Source organism: Cydia pomonella, chromosome 13 (assembly GCF_033807575.1).
Source record: "Cydia pomonella isolate Wapato2018A chromosome 13, ilCydPomo1, whole genome shotgun sequence".
Taxonomy (NCBI): domain Eukaryota; kingdom Metazoa; phylum Arthropoda; class Insecta; order Lepidoptera; family Tortricidae; genus Cydia; species Cydia pomonella.
In genome coordinates this window covers 4414194-4433851 of record NC_084715.1, presented here as the reverse complement: position 1 = coordinate 4433851, position 19658 = coordinate 4414194, and the positions used below count along the sequence as shown (strand labels likewise).

General features: G+C 50.6%; 1 protein-coding gene across 1 annotated transcript in view; it reads left to right on the top strand.

Annotated features, from left to right (window-relative positions):
- LOC133524018 (PAN2-PAN3 deadenylation complex catalytic subunit PAN2) overlaps positions 1-17877 on the top strand; it is a 37009-nt gene extending 19132 nt beyond the window's left edge. The window contains exons 16-24 of the mRNA XM_061859787.1: positions 484-510; positions 729-865; positions 2172-2347; positions 9849-9933; positions 11171-11262; positions 14649-14757; positions 15880-16049; positions 16877-17011; positions 17617-17877. Of these exons, the coding sequence (XP_061715771.1) occupies positions 484-510; positions 729-865; positions 2172-2347; positions 9849-9933; positions 11171-11262; positions 14649-14757; positions 15880-16049; positions 16877-16982 (902 nt within the window). The 3' untranslated portion in view covers positions 16983-17011; positions 17617-17877. The remainder of the gene's footprint in view (positions 1-483; positions 511-728; positions 866-2171; positions 2348-9848; positions 9934-11170; positions 11263-14648; positions 14758-15879; positions 16050-16876; positions 17012-17616) is intronic.
- The last annotated feature ends 1781 nt before the right edge of the window (positions 17878-19658 follow it).

Below are 19658 nucleotides of genomic sequence, written 5' to 3'. Positions count from 1 at the left end.
CTCCTCTGCCGTCCTCGAAACGTCGGAGGTAAATTTAAAAGTCACTCCACCAGCTCAAAGCCATTCATTCATTTAATTTTTGATAGCTATGAAACCGGAACGTAAACAGCGACATTGGCGACAGATAAACCGTACGCGGTTTTCACTCGCTGCTTAAAAAATGGAAAGTAGTTTTAAAGTGTTTTTAGATAAATAATTAAAAAAAGCAAAAAAATCACTCTGTACTATATAATAAAGGATATCTTATTGCACTTATGCGGATAGAAAGCTGATGCTATTCTCAATGTCAATTATAATCATTAACCCCCTTATTCATAAACGTCTACTAAAGTTGCGAAGCCGCTAATGATCGTTTGTCCCTTTCCATCATACCAATACGTCGGAAAGGGACAAACGAATATTAGCGGCTTCGGACAGTTTTGCAGGGTCCAAAATTTAATGTTTTCTCAATTTTTAATAATCAAACAAATTTTGTACATGCAGCCTTGTTTGGTCCTGTGGAATACTCAGGTAAAACCTATCCATTCTCCTTCCTTATCGTATCCTCATGGCTGAGGACTCTTCACCAGTGCTCTCCAAACCGCTCTATCTTGGGCCCAGTGTAATGTAATTTTGTCTCTGACGTTATTCTGTCCGCCCGACGCATGGCTATACGTCCATCCTTACGCTTCCTGGGCATTATGCATACCTTTATGTGTAAAGACAAACTAATATAATTATTTTCTCAGTGTCTCAAGATTCTCAACTCAACAAGGTGAACGACGAGCTCCCGAACCAGCAAGTGGACAGAGAAGAGTCGGACATATCTCAGCTCTTCGCTATCGGCCGACACCAGCTCAACCGCTGCTTGAAGTGCAATAAAGAGGTAATGTTGTGTTTATACCTCACTTAGTATATCTACCAGTGTACCTGTGTCTTAAGATTCTTCAGCGAGGATGAGCTCCCGGACCAGCAAGTGGACAGGGAAGAATCGGACATTTCTCAGCTCTTCGCTATCGGCCGACACCAGCTCAACCGCTGCTTGAAGTGCAATAAAGAGGTAATGTTGTGTTTATACCTCACTTAGTATATCTACCAGTGTACCTGTGTCTTTAGATTCTTCAGCGAGGATGAGCTCCTGAATCAGCAAGTGGACAAAGAAGAGTCTGATATATCTCAGCTCTTCGCTATCGGCCGACACCAGCTCAACCGCTGCTTGAAGTGCAATAAAGAGGTAATGTTGTGTTTATACCTCATTTAGTTTATCTACCAGTGTACCTGTCTTTAGACTCTTCAGCGAGGATGAGCTCCTGAATCAGCAAGTGGACAAAGAAGAGTCTGATATATCTCAGCTCTTCGCTATCGGCCGACACCAGCTCAACCGCTGCTTGAAGTGCAATAAAGAGGTAATGTTGTGTTTATACCTCACTTAGTATATCTACCAGTGTACCTGTGTCTTTAGATTCTTCAGCGAGGATGAGCTCCTGAATCAGCAAGTGGACAAAGAAGAGTCTGATATATCTCAGCTCTTCGCTATCGGCCGACACCAGCTCAACCGCTGCTTGAAGTGCAATAAAGAGGTAATGTTGTGTTTATACCTCATTTAGTTTATCTACCAGTGTACCTGTCTTTAGACTCTTCAGCGAGGATGAGCTCCTGAATCAGCAAGTGGACAAAGAAGAGTCTGATATATCTCAGCTCTTCGCTATCGGCCGACACCAGCTCAACCGCTGCTTGAAGTGCAATAAAGAGGTAATGTTGTGTTTATACCTCACTTAGTATATCTACCAGTGTACCTGTGTCTTTAGACTCTTCAGCGAGGATAAGCTCCCGAACCAGATTTGTTGAGTTTAATTTTCACGTTCTTCCCATTGTTTTTTTTTTTAAATGTCTTACTTTTTTAAATCATGGTGTTGTAGCATTCACGTTGCCATTTCGTAGTAATTATACCTTTTCCACAAAGTATCTATCTACCTATCGACCCATCTACTACGCACGTTAGTTGGTTGATCTGCAGTATTTTGTTCTAAAAACTGTGATACTGATTTATTCTGGCTAACGGAACCACCAACAATTAATTTCTACTTGACACTATCTGAGGAGTTTATTAATTTTCAAAAGGTCTTATTTCTCTATGAAAACCATACAAAAATAAGCCCTTTTGAAAAGACACTCCTCATCTGTACTCGCAGGAGGAGCGTTCATCAGTGGTCCTAGCCTGCGCTCTCCAATACCCTATGGGCTCCAATTCAGCGCGGGGCTTCGCGGAGCTCGTGCGCGCCTCCCTCGCGCCGCGCCGCGCCACGCCGGCCTGGTGCGAGCAGTGCGCCCGCTTCACGCCCACACAGCAACAGGGCCGGGTCATACGGTGAGTACAGCTCGTGCGCGCCTCCCTCGCGCCACGCCGGCCTGGTGCGAGCAGTGCGCCCGCTTCACGCCCACACAGCAACAGGGCCGGGTCATACGGTGAGTACAGCTCGTGCGCGCCTCCCTCGCGCCACGCCGGCCTGGTGCGAGCAGTGCGCCCGCTTCACGCCCACACAGCAACAGGGCCGGGTCATACGGTGAGTACAGCTCGTGCGCGCCTCCCTCGCGCCGCGCCGCGCCACGCCGGCCTGGTGCGAGCAGTGCGCCCGCTTCACGCCCACACAGCAACAGGGCCGGGTCATACGGTGAGTACAGCTCGTGCGCGCCTCCCTCGCGCCACGCCGGCCTGGTGCGAGCAGTGCGCCCGCTTCACGCCCACACAGCAACAGGGCCGGGTCATACGGTGAGTACAGCTCGTGCGCGCCTCCCTCGCGCCGCGCCGCGCCACGCCGGCCTGGTGCGAGCAGTGCGCCCGCTTCACGCCCACACAGCAACAGGGCCGGGTCATACGGTGAGTACAGCTCGTGCGCGCCTCCCTCGCGCCACGCCGGCCTGGTGCGAGCAGTGCGCCCGCTTCACGCCCACACAGCAACAGGGCCGGGTCATACGGTGAGTACAGCTCGTGCGCGCCTCCCTCGCGCCACGCCGGCCTGGTGCGAGCAGTGCGCCCGCTTCACGCCCACACAGCAACAGGGCCGGGTCATACGGTGAGTACAGCTCGTGCGCGCCTCCCTCGCGCCGCGCCGCGCCACGCCGGCCTGGTGCGAGCAGTGCGCCCGCTTCACGCCCACACAGCAACAGGGCCGGGTCATACGGTGAGTACAGCTCGTGCGCGCCTCCCTCGCGCCGCGCCGCGCCACGCCGGCCTGGTGCGAGCAGTGCGCCCGCTTCACGCCCACACAGCAACAGGGCCGGGTCATACGGTGAGTACAGCTCGTGCGCGCCTCCCTCGCGCCACGCCGGCCTGGTGCGAGCAGTGCGCCCGCTTCACGCCCACACAGCAACAGGGCCGGGTCATACGGTGAGTACAGCTCGTGCGCGCCTCCCTCGCGCCGCGCCGCGCCACGCCGGCCTGGTGCGAGCAGTGCGCCCGCTTCACGCCCACACAGCAACAGGGCCGGGTCATACGGTGAGTACAGCTCGTGCGCGCCTCCCTCGCGCCACGCCGGCCTGGTGCGAGCAGTGCGCCCGCTTCACGCCCACACAGCAACAGGGCCGGGTCATACGGTGAGTACAGCTCGTGCGCGCCTCCCTCGCGCCACGCCGGCCTGGTGCGAGCAGTGCGCCCGCTTCACGCCCACACAGCAACAGGGCCGGGTCATACGGTGAGTACAGCTCGTGCGCGCCTCCCTCGCGCCACGCCGGCCTGGTGCGAGCAGTGCGCCCGCTTCACGCCCACACAGCAACAGGGCCGGGTCATACGGTGAGTACAGCTCGTGCGCGCCTCCCTCGCGCCACGCCGGCCTGGTGCGAGCAGTGCGCCCGCTTCACGCCCACACAGCAACAGGGCCGGGTCATACGGTGAGTACAGCTCGTGCGCGCCTCCCTCGCGCCACGCCGGCCTGGTGCGAGCAGTGCGCCCGCTTCACGCCCACACAGCAACAGGGCCGGGTCATACGGTGAGTACAGCTCGTGCGCGCCTCCCTCGCGCCACGCCGGCCTGGTGCGAGCAGTGCGCCCGCTTCACGCCCACACAGCAACAGGGCCGGGTCATACGGTGAGTACAGCTCGTGCGCGCCTCCCTCGCGCCACGCCGGCCTGGTGCGAGCAGTGCGCCCGCTTCACGCCCACACAGCAACAGGGCCGGGTCATACGGTGAGTACAGCTCGTGCGCGCCTCCCTCGCGCCACGCCGGCCTGGTGCGAGCAGTGCGCCCGCTTCACGCCCACACAGCAACAGGGCCGGGTCATACGGTGAGTACAGCTCGTGCGCGCCTCCCTCGCGCCACGCCGGCCTGGTGCGAGCAGTGCGCCCGCTTCACGCCCACACAGCAACAGGGCCGGGTCATACGGTGAGTACAGCTCGTGCGCGCCTCCCTCGCGCCACGCCGGCCTGGTGCGAGCAGTGCGCCCGCTTCACGCCCACACAGCAACAGGGCCGGGTCATACGGTGAGTACAGCTCGTGCGCGCCTCCCTCGCGCCGCGCCGCGCCACGCCGGCCTGGTGCGAGCAGTGCGCCCGCTTCACGCCCACACAGCAACAGGGCCGGGTCATACGGTGAGTACAGCTCGTGCGCGCCTCCCTCGCGCCGCGCCGCGCCACGCCGGCCTGGTGCGAGCAGTGCGCCCGCTTCACGCCCACACAGCAACAGGGCCGGGTCATACGGTGAGTACAGCTCGTGCGCGCCTCCCTCGCGCCACGCCGGCCTGGTGCGAGCAGTGCGCCCGCTTCACGCCCACACAGCAACAGGGCCGGGTCATACGGTGAGTACAGCTCGTGCGCGCCTCCCTCGCGCCGCGCCGCGCCACGCCGGCCTGGTGCGAGCAGTGCGCCCGCTTCACGCCCACACAGCAACAGGGCCGGGTCATACGGTGAGTACAGCTCGTGCGCGCCTCCCTCGCGCCACGCCGGCCTGGTGCGAGCAGTGCGCCCGCTTCACGCCCACACAGCAACAGGGCCGGGTCATACGGTGAGTACAGCTCGTGCGCGCCTCCCTCGCGCCGCGCCGCGCCACGCCGGCCTGGTGCGAGCAGTGCGCCCGCTTCACGCCCACACAGCAACAGGGCCGGGTCATACGGTGAGTACAGCTCGTGCGCGCCTCCCTCGCGCCACGCCGGCCTGGTGCGAGCAGTGCGCCCGCTTCACGCCCACACAGCAACAGGGCCGGGTCATACGGTGAGTACAGCTCGTGCGCGCCTCCCTCGCGCCACGCCGGCCTGGTGCGAGCAGTGCGCCCGCTTCACGCCCACACAGCAACAGGGCCGGGTCATACGGTGAGTACAGCTCGTGCGCGCCTCCCTCGCGCCGCGCCGCGCCACGCCGGCCTGGTGCGAGCAGTGCGCCCGCTTCACGCCCACACAGCAACAGGGCCGGGTCATACGGTGAGTACAGCTCGTGCGCGCCTCCCTCGCGCCGCGCCGCGCCACGCCGGCCTGGTGCGAGCAGTGCGCCCGCTTCACGCCCACACAGCAACAGGGCCGGGTCATACGGTGAGTACAGCTCGTGCGCGCCTCCCTCGCGCCACGCCGGCCTGGTGCGAGCAGTGCGCCCGCTTCACGCCCACACAGCAACAGGGCCGGGTCATACGGTGAGTACAGCTCGTGCGCGCCTCCCTCGCGCCACGCCGGCCTGGTGCGAGCAGTGCGCCCGCTTCACGCCCACACAGCAACAGGGCCGGGTCATACGGTGAGTACAGCTCGTGCGCGCCTCCCTCGCGCCACGCCGGCCTGGTGCGAGCAGTGCGCCCGCTTCACGCCCACACAGCAACAGGGCCGGGTCATACGGTGAGTACAGCTCGTGCGCGCCGCGCCGCGCCACGCCGGCCTGGTGCGAGCAGTGCGCCCGCTTCACGCCCACACAGCAACAGGGCCGGGTCATACGGTGAGTACAGCTCGTGCGCGCCTCCCTCGCGCCACGCCGGCCTGGTGCGAGCAGTGCGCCCGCTTCACGCCCACACAGCAACAGGGCCGGGTCATACGGTGAGTACAGCTCGTGCGCGCCTCCCTCGCGCCACGCCGGCCTGGTGCGAGCAGTGCGCCCGCTTCACGCCCACACAGCAACAGGGCCGGGTCATACGGTGAGTACAGCTCGTGCGCGCCTCCCTCGCGCCGCGCCGCGCCACGCCGGCCTGGTGCGAGCAGTGCGCCCGCTTCACGCCCACACAGCAACAGGGCCGGGTCATACGGTGAGTACAGCTCGTGCGCGCCTCCCTCGCGCCGCGCCGCGCCACGCCGGCCTGGTGCGAGCAGTGCGCCCGCTTCACGCCCACACAGCAACAGGGCCGGGTCATACGGTGAGTACAGCTCGTGCGCGCCTCCCTCGCGCCACGCCGGCCTGGTGCGAGCAGTGCGCCCGCTTCACGCCCACACAGCAACAGGGCCGGGTCATACGGTGAGTACAGCTCGTGCGCGCCTCCCTCGCGCCGCGCCGCGCCACGCCGGCCTGGTGCGAGCAGTGCGCCCGCTTCACGCCCACACAGCAACAGGGCCGGGTCATACGGTGAGTACAGCTCGTGCGCGCCTCCCTCGCGCCACGCCGGCCTGGTGCGAGCAGTGCGCCCGCTTCACGCCCACACAGCAACAGGGCCGGGTCATACGGTGAGTACAGCTCGTGCGCGCCTCCCTCGCGCCACGCCGGCCTGGTGCGAGCAGTGCGCCCGCTTCACGCCCACACAGCAACAGGGCCGGGTCATACGGTGAGTACAGCTCGTGCGCGCCTCCCTCGCGCCACGCCGGCCTGGTGCGAGCAGTGCGCCCGCTTCACGCCCACACAGCAACAGGGCCGGGTCATACGGTGAGTACAGCTCGTGCGCGCCTCCCTCGCGCCGCGCCGCGCCACGCCGGCCTGGTGCGAGCAGTGCGCCCGCTTCACGCCCACACAGCAACAGGGCCGGGTCATACGGTGAGTACAGCTCGTGCGCGCCTCCCTCGCGCCGCGCCGCGCCACGCCGGCCTGGTGCGAGCAGTGCGCCCGCTTCACGCCCACACAGCAACAGGGCCGGGTCATACGGTGAGTACAGCTCGTGCGCGCCTCCCTCGCGCCACGCCGGCCTGGTGCGAGCAGTGCGCCCGCTTCACGCCCACACAGCAACAGGGCCGGGTCATACGGTGAGTACAGCTCGTGCGCGCCTCCCTCGCGCCACGCCGGCCTGGTGCGAGCAGTGCGCCCGCTTCACGCCCACACAGCAACAGGGCCGGGTCATACGGTGAGTACAGCTCGTGCGCGCCTCCCTCGCGCCGCGCCGCGCCACGCCGGCCTGGTGCGAGCAGTGCGCCCGCTTCACGCCCACACAGCAACAGGGCCGGGTCATACGGTGAGTACAGCTCGTGCGCGCCTCCCTCGCGCCACGCCGGCCTGGTGCGAGCAGTGCGCCCGCTTCACGCCCACACAGCAAAAGGGCCGGGTCATACGGTGAGTACAGCTCGTGCGCGCCTCCCTCGCGCCGCGCCGCGCCACGCCGGCCTGGTGCGAGCAGTGCGCCCGCTTCACGCCCACACAGCAACAGGGCCGGGTCATACGGTGAGTACAGCTCGTGCGCGCCTCCCTCGCGCCACGCCGGCCTGGTGCGAGCAGTGCGCCCGCTTCACGCCCACACAGCAACAGGGCCGGGTCATACGGTGAGTACAGCTCGTGCGCGCCTCCCTCGCGCCACGCCGGCCTGGTGCGAGCAGTGCGCCCGCTTCACGCCCACACAGCAACAGGGCCGGGTCATACGGTGAGTACAGCTCGTGCGCGCCTCCCTCGCGCCACGCCGGCCTGGTGCGAGCAGTGCGCCCGCTTCACGCCCACACAGCAACAGGGCCGGGTCATACGGTGAGTACAGCTCGTGCGCGCCTCCCTCGCGCCGCGCCGCGCCACGCCGGCCTGGTGCGAGCAGTGCGCCCGCTTCACGCCCACACAGCAACAGGGCCGGGTCATACGGTGAGTACAGCTCGTGCGCGCCTCCCTCGCGCCGCGCCGCGCCACGCCGGCCTGGTGCGAGCAGTGCGCCCGCTTCACGCCCACACAGCAACAGGGCCGGGTCATACGGTGAGTACAGCTCGTGCGCGCCTCCCTCGCGCCACGCCGGCCTGGTGCGAGCAGTGCGCCCGCTTCACGCCCACACAGCAACAGGGCCGGGTCATACGGTGAGTACAGCTCGTGCGCGCCTCCCTCGCGCCACGCCGGCCTGGTGCGAGCAGTGCGCCCGCTTCACGCCCACACAGCAACAGGGCCGGGTCATACGGTGAGTACAGCTCGTGCGCGCCTCCCTCGCGCCACGCCGGCCTGGTGCGAGCAGTGCGCCCGCTTCACGCCCACACAGCAACAGGGCCGGGTCATACGGTGAGTACAGCTCGTGCGCGCCTCCCTCGCGCCACGCCGGCCTGGTGCGAGCAGTGCGCCCGCTTCACGCCCACACAGCAACAGGGCCGGGTCATACGGTGAGTACAGCTCGTGCGCGCCTCCCTCGCGCCACGCCGGCCTGGTGCGAGCAGTGCGCCCGCTTCACGCCCACACAGCAACAGGGCCGGGTCATACGGTGAGTACAGCTCGTGCGCGCCTCCCTCGCGCCGCGCCGCGCCACGCCGGCCTGGTGCGAGCAGTGCGCCCGCTTCACGCCCACACAGCAACAGGGCCGGGTCATACGGTGAGTACAGCTCGTGCGCGCCTCCCTCGCGCCACGCCGGCCTGGTGCGAGCAGTGCGCCCGCTTCACGCCCACACAGCAACAGGGCCGGGTCATACGGTGAGTACAGCTCGTGCGCGCCTCCCTCGCGCCACGCCGGCCTGGTGCGAGCAGTGCGCCCGCTTCACGCCCACACAGCAACAGGGCCGGGTCATACGGTGAGTACAGCTCGTGCGCGCCTCCCTCGCGCCACGCCGGCCTGGTGCGAGCAGTGCGCCCGCTTCACGCCCACACAGCAACAGGGCCGGGTCATACGGTGAGTACAGCTCGTGCGCGCCTCCCTCGCGCCGCGCCGCGCCACGCCGGCCTGGTGCGAGCAGTGCGCCCGCTTCACGCCCACACAGCAACAGGGCCGGGTCATACGGTGAGTACAGCTCGTGCGCGCCTCCCTCGCGCCGCGCCGCGCCACGCCGGCCTGGTGCGAGCAGTGCGCCCGCTTCACGCCCACACAGCAACAGGGCCGGGTCATACGGTGAGTACAGCTCGTGCGCGCCTCCCTCGCGCCACGCCGGCCTGGTGCGAGCAGTGCGCCCGCTTCACGCCCACACAGCAACAGGGCCGGGTCATACGGTGAGTACAGCTCGTGCGCGCCTCCCTCGCGCCGCGCCGCGCCACGCCGGCCTGGTGCGAGCAGTGCGCCCGCTTCACGCCCACACAGCAACAGGGCCGGGTCATACGGTGAGTACAGCTCGTGCGCGCCTCCCTAGGTCATACGGTAAGTAACTACTGTCTATTTCGCAGGCATTACCATGTATCATCTTCATCATAAATGGAGACAGCATTCAATATATGTTTGTGACATTAAATATTAAGAGTCGTCTAGACAGTGCATCGTTTCATTGTATCTATGAGTATTTTGATCCTTTGGACAGATATGATGAAAAGGTATTGCTCGTCTGTCCCCTGGAGAGATAACGAAGGAGAGAGATTTTATAAACACTCAGTATTATTGTGTACTTACCCGATATTTGACCTTTCGTCAATTTTGGCTTGAAAACCGCTCCGATTTACAACATAAGTTTTCGATATTATCATTACAATTCTAAAATGTTCAAGGACAAGAAGATTACTCTGATAATTTTCAGGAATTACAGACTGTTCGGAAGTATAGGTAAATATCTCAAAAAGATGTTAGGATGTTTGCCTCAATAAATTACTAATATATACCTTTTTTACAGATTACCACCGATACTCGCGATAAACTGTGGCGGTGTCACTGCTCACGAGAAGGCCTATTGGGCTAAAGGCACGCCAAAAGAGACGGTACATACTTCTTGAATCGCAATTCACTACCAAACTAGTTAACCTTTTCGCCGCCATTGACTTGATACAAAGTCAGTACTTTTCGTGCCCCACACGCCAGGACTACAGATCAAGTCGTGGTTTTGGTCAGGTTTGTATAATAAATAAATAAATAAATAAATAAATATTATAGGACATTATTACACAAATTGACTAAGTCCCACAGTAAGCTCAATAAGGCTTGTGTTGAGGGTACTTAGACAACGATATATATAATATATATAAATACTTAAATACATAGAAAACACCCATGACTCAGGAACAAATATCCATGCTCATCACACGAATAAATGCCCTTACCAGGATTTGAACCCAGGACCATCGGCTTCATAGGCAGGGTCACTACCCACTAGGCCAGACTGGTCGTGGTGGTGGTGGTGCTTGTATACGGGCAATTATTGACGTGGCGTTGATGACACTTTGTTACTTCATTGACGTGGCGGCGAAAAGGTTAAACCCCTCAATAAAGTTATTACAGCCCCATCTAAAAATCTATAACCTGTCTGTTTACCATACTTAAAAAAAAAAAAACATTTCATTCGATTGATTCGTTTTAGAAATAATTGAGAAAATATATTCATGTGCACAAACAGTCTCGAGTTGACCTCAATACAAGTGGCGAATGGCGCACATTACAATATTTAAAATACTTACAACAACTGTACAGTATATCAACTGTATTCTGACTGTGTTGACTTTGACCAATGTATAATATTTTTCACCACACCAACTGGTAAAGGGCCTCTTGATTGTTCAAAAACGAATGAAAAAGTTGCATTTTATCCACATGTGGGGCAAAGTAATCAGATGCAAATTTTGAGTGGTTTCTTTATGTTAGCTGGTAGAATGGACTTTTAAATTATGATTTTGGACGATAAATTTTATATTACGTTCATTTGTATTTGATTTGATTGGATTTTTAGGGTTCCGTAGCCAAATGGCAAAAAACGGAACCCTTATAGATTCGTCATGTCCGTCTGTCTGTCCGATTATGTCACAGCCACTTTTTTTGGTATTTCATAGTTAGTAGTTTCCTAGTGTTGGTGTGGTGAAACATTTTGTGTTTCACTCGGAGGCAAAGTTTGTTTAACCCTCGTGCATTGAAACCCTTGGAATCTTTCGCTTGCTCAGGTATCAATATTAGCACGAGCAGTTAAACAACAACTTTGCCCCCTTGTAAAACAAATAACTATTCTAGCCGGACTCGACGAAGCGCGGTAGCAGCGGCAAGCCGTGCCGCTACGGCGTGCATTGTGCGAGGCCGGGGTGCCGCTTCAAACATCCGGACAGGTAAAAGATGCTATGTATATGCTAGACCTAGGGATTTTTCTATAATATACGAATACGATACGATACGAACGTCATGTTGTTAGTGTTTGACAAAATAATAATAAAAAAATTATAAAAAAGACCAACAGAGGGTTACTTATAGTCATTTTACACACACACAACACAACACAACACAACACACAAGCCTTATTGAGCTTACTGTGGGACTTAGTCAATTTGTGTAATAATGTCCTATAATATTTATTTATTTATTTATTTTTATTTTGGTTGTTGGTCCCCGCCTGCGATACTTACCATCAACAACAATATTCTTGTGTGTGGGGCTTGTTTTCCTCTTTTTTAGTGTGCAGTCGGGTTTTTTTTTATGATATTTTTTATTTATTTATAATGTTTTAGTTACCCCCAAATCCTATGACACTCCCGTGATCAAAACGAATCTAACGATACCTCATACATCAAAATCCATCAAGCCGTTTAGGCTACAGGAGGCCACAAAGAAACAGACATACATACATACACTCGAAAAACATTACCCGAGGATGGTAAAAACATTGACAATCCTGTTATCGATAACTACCCCTTCAACGTTAACGTTTTCGCCGCCATCGACTTGATATGAAGTCAGTACATTTCGTGCCCCACACGCCACGACTTCATATCCTCGTAAGGCCCAAGGTCCTACCTATAGGACTTATTCAGTTCGATTAAATTTAAATCATATTCAATTAGGACAGAGTTGCGATTCAGCGAGGAAATGCTGCCAGTATCTTTGGCACTATGCCCCAGGGATATCTTTAGATATAGATTTTTAGTTTTTAATTAGTTTAAGTTTCTATTGTACTTTTATTCACATTTTATTATCGTTATTGCCAAATTGTGTTATTTAAATAAATTAATGGACAGAGTTGCATTTGTTTTGTATCGTGCAGTTTTCAAACAAAATAAAATCAACTGTATTCCGTGCACTATAGGTTCAAATTCCAGTGGCAAATTTTGGATTTTTCATTTCTATGGCTGGGCCTTAAGAGGATATCAAGTCGTGGTTTTGGTCAGGTTTGTTAACGTGAGATTTTTGACGTGGCGTTGATGACACTTTATTATTTAATTGACGTAGCGTCGAAAAGGTAAATCATTTTCCATATTTCCGCTATTAAATCATCAGTGAAAATTGAAAACTTATTGTCCCTCGACATCGTACAGGTTTTATGTCGAATTCCTTCAACGTTCAGGCAATCCGGCTGTGGAATGATCTTTCTCTCTCTATGTGACAAGCCCAGAACAAATTCTTCTTCAAGCGCATGTTGCGCAAGCATCTGTTTGACAAGGTTCAAAGGTCGTCCTCATGATGTTTCACAATGGGTATATATGTATGTATGTATGTATGTATATTATAAAAAATAAAATTCTTTTAGCCAATTAAAGTGGAATTTTTCAGACTCAAAGAAGTTTGTCACCCAAAAATATATAAAAACCTGTATACAATAAATCCATATTTATTGTGCAATGGCTATTTGGAGGACAATTTCGGTATATTTGTGTGTCATGGATTTTCTTTTAAATATAAAGTATGTAGGTTAAGTATTATACATTTATAATTTCATTATTCTTGTTCAGTTATTTCCAACCAAATTTGTTTATGACAGTTATAACATATCGATAAACTAAATATCGGAAGGAAGTCACTAGCATTGCCTTGTTCTTGCTATATCAGAGGGCCTACCGCGAACCACGTTCGACGTGTTGCCTCCCTATCACACTTACGCACGAATTTACAAGTGCGACAGAGAGGCAACACGTCGAACGTGGTTCGCGGTAGGTCCTCTGGCATCTGGCGGTTTATTCTGCATCTTTCACTCAAATTGACTTAAACACAAAGTGAACCATAAGTGGAATATTAAATTATTAGTGATATTTTCATTCTACATGATTCACTCGTACGACTAGCAAGTGAAAATAAAGTTTTTGAAATTTTTATGTTATTTTATCAGAGAATTTGAAATAGAGGTGGATTGTCAAAGAAAACTTTGTAGCCACAGTTAATTTATTGCCATTTTTCGCAACACGCGCAACCTTATTTAACGTAATATGAAAAAAAAAAACAATATTCTGTGTCATTCCAACGAAGCGAATGTAAACATGGAATGAAATATATGTTAAACATTCACTCAAGTGAAAATTCATTCGAGTGAAGTCTGATATCACTTTTATGTACGGAGCCATACAATATAGCTTTCTATATATTATCAACAGCCAATTTTAAAGTTAAATTTTTTTAACACTTTACAAATCTTCTTTTTGCCCTGGTTTGCGATCGGGACACAGTTCTAATACATTTTTTTATATACTTAGTAAAGCCCAAAATGAATTTACGCTCCACAAAAACAGTTTTGCCTCCAGCAATAAAATGGATCCAGTTGACGACCGGTTTGGCCTAGTGGGTAGTGACCAGGGGTCGGACAAAAAGTGCGCATGACGTCAAACCACTTATAGGATGATTTCAAATACATAGTATTTTTGATTTTCATAAACAATTATCACTTATCATTTATCAATCCATTTATCTCTTTTTAGGTTATTAAACGATATCGCCACTTGAAATGAGTAAGTACGTTTTTGACTGACACATTGTCAATCAGATGAACAATAAATTGACTTCGTTACTGTTTAGCTATTGTATCTTCACGATTATATTTAGCTAAAATTTATATTTACTAATGTATAAGAAAACGCTCTAAAATGTCATGTCATCTTTACTCGAATATTGTGGCAATTTTCCGTTTTTGGAGGTACGTGACAAACACGTATACTGCTAATCTTACCTACTGTTCCCACTTTTGACTATTAAACCTATTTATCTGAGGATCCCACAGACTTGTTCTAACTAATTTCAAATAATTATACCTTATGGTAACAAGTTTCGTGAAATTTATTTTATTCACTACATCACCCTACCACCTGTATTATTAATTCCATGGATTTATTTACGTTTATTTTGTTACTTCATTAATACTACTTTGTTACTACATGTCACACGGAAGTTTAAATACAAACTCAAACATCATCCTGTGTGCAAGATTACGTCATTTTTACGTCATCCGCACTTTTTGTCCGACCCCTGGTAGTGACCCTGCCTACGAAGCTGATGGTCCCGGGTTCAAATCCTGGTAAGGGCATTTATTCGTGTGATGAGCATGGATATTTGTTCCCGAGTCATGGGTGTTTTCTATGTATTTAAGTATTTATAAATATTTATATATTATATATATCGTTGTCTAAGTACCCTCAACACAAGCCTTATTGAGCTTACTGTGGGACTTAGTCAGTTTGTGTAATACTGTCCTATAATATTTAAAAAAAAAATCAAATACGCGTTTTGACATTTTCAGACCGAGCCCATCCCAAGGTTCGTCCAAGAGCCCCGACTCTCATTGCGTGTTGCCGCAACAGCTGCTGGTCAGGCTGCAGTCCGATGGCGACGTTATTATCAATGATAAGGTACATCAACTACATCAATGTAATTATTTACTCGACAAAAAAAAATGCTAGCAAATCTGGACATACTTTTTCTTCCTATAGATTGTAAATTCGACATCTATGGGTTAGAGTTTACAATTTTAATATCGCCCGTGTTATTTATATATAATATAATTCGGCCTATATACGTCCCACTGCTGGGCACAGGCCTCCTCTCATGTGCGAGAGGGCTCGGGCTATAGTCCCCACGCTAGCCCAATGCGGATTGGGGACTTCACATACACCTTTGAATTTCTTCGCAGATGTGTGCAGGTTTCCTCACGATGTTTTCCTTCACCGAAAAGCTAGTGGTAAATATCAAATGACATTTCGTACATAACTTCCAAAAAACTCATTGGTACGAGCCAGGATTTGAACCCATGACCTCCGGATTGAAAGTCGGACGTCATATCCACTCGGCCACCACCGCTTATGTTATTTATATACATAAAAAAAATTCTCCGAATAATCTAACTAATTGTACCTAATTAATAAGTGGTGAACGGTGTTGGTCACACATACTGTAAACAGTGTTTAAAATACTTTATATTTAAGCCTTTCTTGTAGTGACTGTTTGTTTACCTAAATAAATTAAAAAAAAAAAATATCTGTTATGTATTAATCAAGCTGTTTTTCATTTTTACTGTACGAAAAGTAGCTTGAGGCCTCGGATGGACGCGCGGCAATTCGAGGCCCTTCGTAGATTGCGCTCGACCAAATACAAGAACGGCCGTAATTTGCCGGTTACGTCCAGGGGCCCATTTCTCGAATGGTATTAGTCTAATATTATTAGTCTACAAACTGTCAATCGTATGAGTTTCCATGACAACAAACTAATAATATTAACCTAATACTGTTTGAGAAATGGGCCCCTGCCCGCGGCCTAATAAAGCGATTTTAGTGTATATACGTCTGGAGCGCTTACGTCATAGTGACGTCACTGACAGTTAAAGTCAGTCGATGTTAGACCGGCGAGCAGAGCGGTCGTGCCGCGTGATGTTTGTGTTGGCGCAAAATACATTATATCGTATGATTTACTGAGATAAATTCAGTACTTTACAGCGATTACAATTCATTACTCACATTTTATTTTATGTCTCTCAGAACGACGCATCGAACGACAACCGAGATAAACACAAGAAGAAGCAAATGACAACCATTTCCGAAGAAGAGTACAATCTCTCCGCTGCCGTTATATGCGTTGAAGACAACCCCAAGAATCTGGTCGCTTACGTGCAGATAGGGGAAGAGTGGCACATGTTCAACGACGTTAGGTAAGTAGAACTGTCCCACTGCCGGACGTTTTCTGCGCAATTATACCGTCACTTAAGCCTGCAAAACGTGGATTTTAGAGTAATGGATTCTTTTCTTGAACTCCTTAAGTTCTTATTTTTTTTTTTATTCTTTGTACTGACACTATATCGAGTTAATACATAGGTTGTACTATAGTTGCAGAAATATAAACAATTGCAGTGCTTCACATTGGTTTTTTTAAGTGACCACTTCAGAGAAAAGGGGACGATCACTTCTCTTTACAAACGTAGTCCTCATTTTCCTCCCTGGCTATTGACATTATGATTTTTTTACACAATTTGAGGAAAATGGGAACTACATTTGTATGGAAAGGTGGTTTCAGGGCGGTCGTCCACTTTCGTCTTAATGGCCTATTTAGAACACCAAAATACATTAAAAAATATGTTTTTGAGAAAAAAATCATTTTTGGTACAAGCTTGCATCGCTGACTGTACTTTTTTTTCCACAGGCAACTAATACTCATCGAAACAATTCTAAAAACCGCAAACACAATTAGGTTGCGTTGTTTTATCATAGAGTTCCTATGGCTACCTCCTGTCTCCATTCAATCATGAGATCAGCTTGATGGTACCATAATATTGCATTGTCTTCCGACTTACATATGTATGCAAATTTTCAGCTTCATCGGAAGTGGGTCAAATTTACCTTGCAAGATTTGTCCCATACATACTAACAGGGCAAGTGAAATAAAAGCTTGTAAACAAATTGAATATTCCAAGGTGTCAGTGAAAAATGATACTTAAAGTCGTATCCCACTTTTAATATTTAATTTTATATCTATTTGCAGCATAACCCCAGTATCAGCGTCAGAAGTGGTCCAATTCAGCGCGTGGTGGAAAACGCCCTGCGTGCTCTTCTACTCGTCGACGAGCCTCAAGCAGGAGGAGTCATAGCCGACCGAGTATGGACCTTATAGCGACGAGTGAGTGTTCAAATTACTTTGTAGTGTAATTTGCACTTCTACTGGACAGCGAGCGTCAAGCTCAAGTAATAACCGACCGGGTTTGAACCTTTAGATTGTAGAGCCAATTGTTCTCAAATTATCCGATCCGATAACAGATGTCGGATACGATAAAAAAGAAGCAAACAGTAATAAGTTTTTGGCAAAAATTTCATTTTTGGTACAAGCTTTTATCGCTGACTGTACTTTTTTTTCCACAGGCAACTAATACTCATCGAGACAATTCTAAAAACCCCGAACACAATTAGGTTGCGTTGTTTTATCACAGAGTTCCTATCTCCACCTCTCGTCTCCATCATCAGATCAGCTCGATGGTACCATAATATTGCATTGTCACCCGACTTACATATGTATGCAAATTTTCAGCTTCATCGGAAACCGGGAAGTGGGTCAAATTTAACTTGTAAGATTTGTCCCATACATACTAACAGGGCAAGTTAAATAAAAGCTTGTAAAAAGTGCCTTTTATGTTTTTTATACATTTAAATAAATAAATTAAATTAAATTAATATTTTGGGATAATATTACACAGATCTAGTTTTTCTCAGTAGGTATTTTTTTTACAGGCCTGTAGGTCCATACAACATGAACCAAATGTTCTACCAAGTCATCGCAGAAGGACATTACAGTATGTACAATGAGTCGTAGCGGATATTGAACCGTAATGCAACGTGGTAAGGAGGAAATTTGAACAAAATCAAGTGAAACATTTAAATTATGAAATTTTAGATTAAGTCGAAATTATTTTAGTGTGATCGTGGTAAAGGCGAAACTTTCGTTTCTTTTTTTTAAATATTAAAGATGTAGATACATTAAATTTGTACAGAGGTCCATGTTTTCAAAATATTTTCCCATTTTTTTCTGCTCCGTAGAATCGTAAAAAATTAAATAAAGTCAAACGAAGGGGCAAAACTATGGTTAAATGTAGCATCTCACATCTTAATATATTTACAGTACATATGGTGCTACTTTACCGCACTAGTGCGAAAATTAGCATATTACGTTACTGTGTCAATTCAATTCAATTCAATGCATTTATTTGTCGAAAAGCAGGTAGTGTTACAAACAGGTCGAACATTTAAAGGGCCATATGTACTGTAAAACGTTGTACGATACATGTGCGAATAGGTAATTTGCAACTCGTGTCGATTTAAAACACTCCCTTCGGTCGTGTTTTAATTTATCGCCACTCGTTTCGAATTAACTATTTTTCGCACTTGTATCGTAATGTACTATTACAGTACGGTGCTACTTTACCGCACTGGTGCGAAAATTAGCATATTACGTTATTGTGCCGAACATTTAAAGGGCCATATGTACTGTAAAACGTTGTACGATACATGTGCGAATAGGTAATTCGCAACTCGTGTCGATTTAAAACACGACCGTCGGTCGTGTTTTAATTTATCGCCACTCGTTTCGAATTTCCTATTTTTCGCACTTGTATCGTAATGTACTATTATTTACTACAAGGATAGATTATTATGGAGAGACATTCATTGGAGAGATTATTATGTAAGTAGGTTTTATCTACAGGTACCAGAGAGTTATTGATTGTAGAAGAGATGTAAATTCAAGATAAATTCGTGCTTCGAATTTGACAGCTAATACCAGTAAACAAGCATACTGCCCGCCTGATGGTAAGCAGTGACCGTAGCCTATGGATGGTCCAGGGGTGATACATGCGCGTTGCCGACCCTTTAAAAACCTGTACATTCCTTTTTTATAGGTTTTACGGTATATAGAACCCCCCCTCCCCCAAGCAAGCCCCTGCAAGGGCGTAGCTCTTCTTAAAGTTAGTTTAAAACTAAAAGTTACGTAAAAGTAAACTAAACTAAGTTATACAGTATCGAGCTCAACGAGGGGGGGCGGGTTTAGGGTCGGCAACGCGCATGTAACTCCTCTGGAGTTGCAGGCTTACATAGGCTACGGAGACTGCTTACCATCAGGCGGGCCGTATGCTTGTTTGCCACCGACGTAGTATAAAAAAAAAAGTATAACTTAAGTGTTATGTTTACGTTACCCTCGGGAAAACCTCGGCAGGGGCTCATTCCACAGCCGGAGCGTCCGCGGGAGGAAATTCCTCGACCATTTAGGTTCTAGGGTGTGAGGGTGAACACCCTGCCCGCGGCGGCGGCCGGCGACAGGACGCGCCCGTCACACGATAAGTGGGTCAATAGTTATTTGTGAAACGAGAGAGGAAAGTTAGTTTTTCTTTCGAGTGTTGATTTTGAGTCCCGAGTAAGCGAAAGATTATATAATTGAATCACAAGCGACAGTAGCGAGTGATTCTAAGTTAGAATGTAGCGAGAACTTGAGCGTAGCGAGGGACTGAAAAACACGAGATGTAAAATAACTTTGCTCTCGTGTGACACATACAACTTTTCACCTCAGTAGTGAGAACATATTAAAGGTTAAAACAATTCAACATCAAGTAAAGTTTTTATTCCTGTATTCATGGCCTTCACTAAATTAAAAAGCTAGTTTGTCTAACTCCCTGGAGTGAGGAAAGTAGGTTTGTTCGAGCTGCTGAGGTGAAAAATTATTTTCGATGTCTTGTTATTTGTCCCCAAAAAATGTGACGGAGTGTAGCTTTTTGTATGGGAGG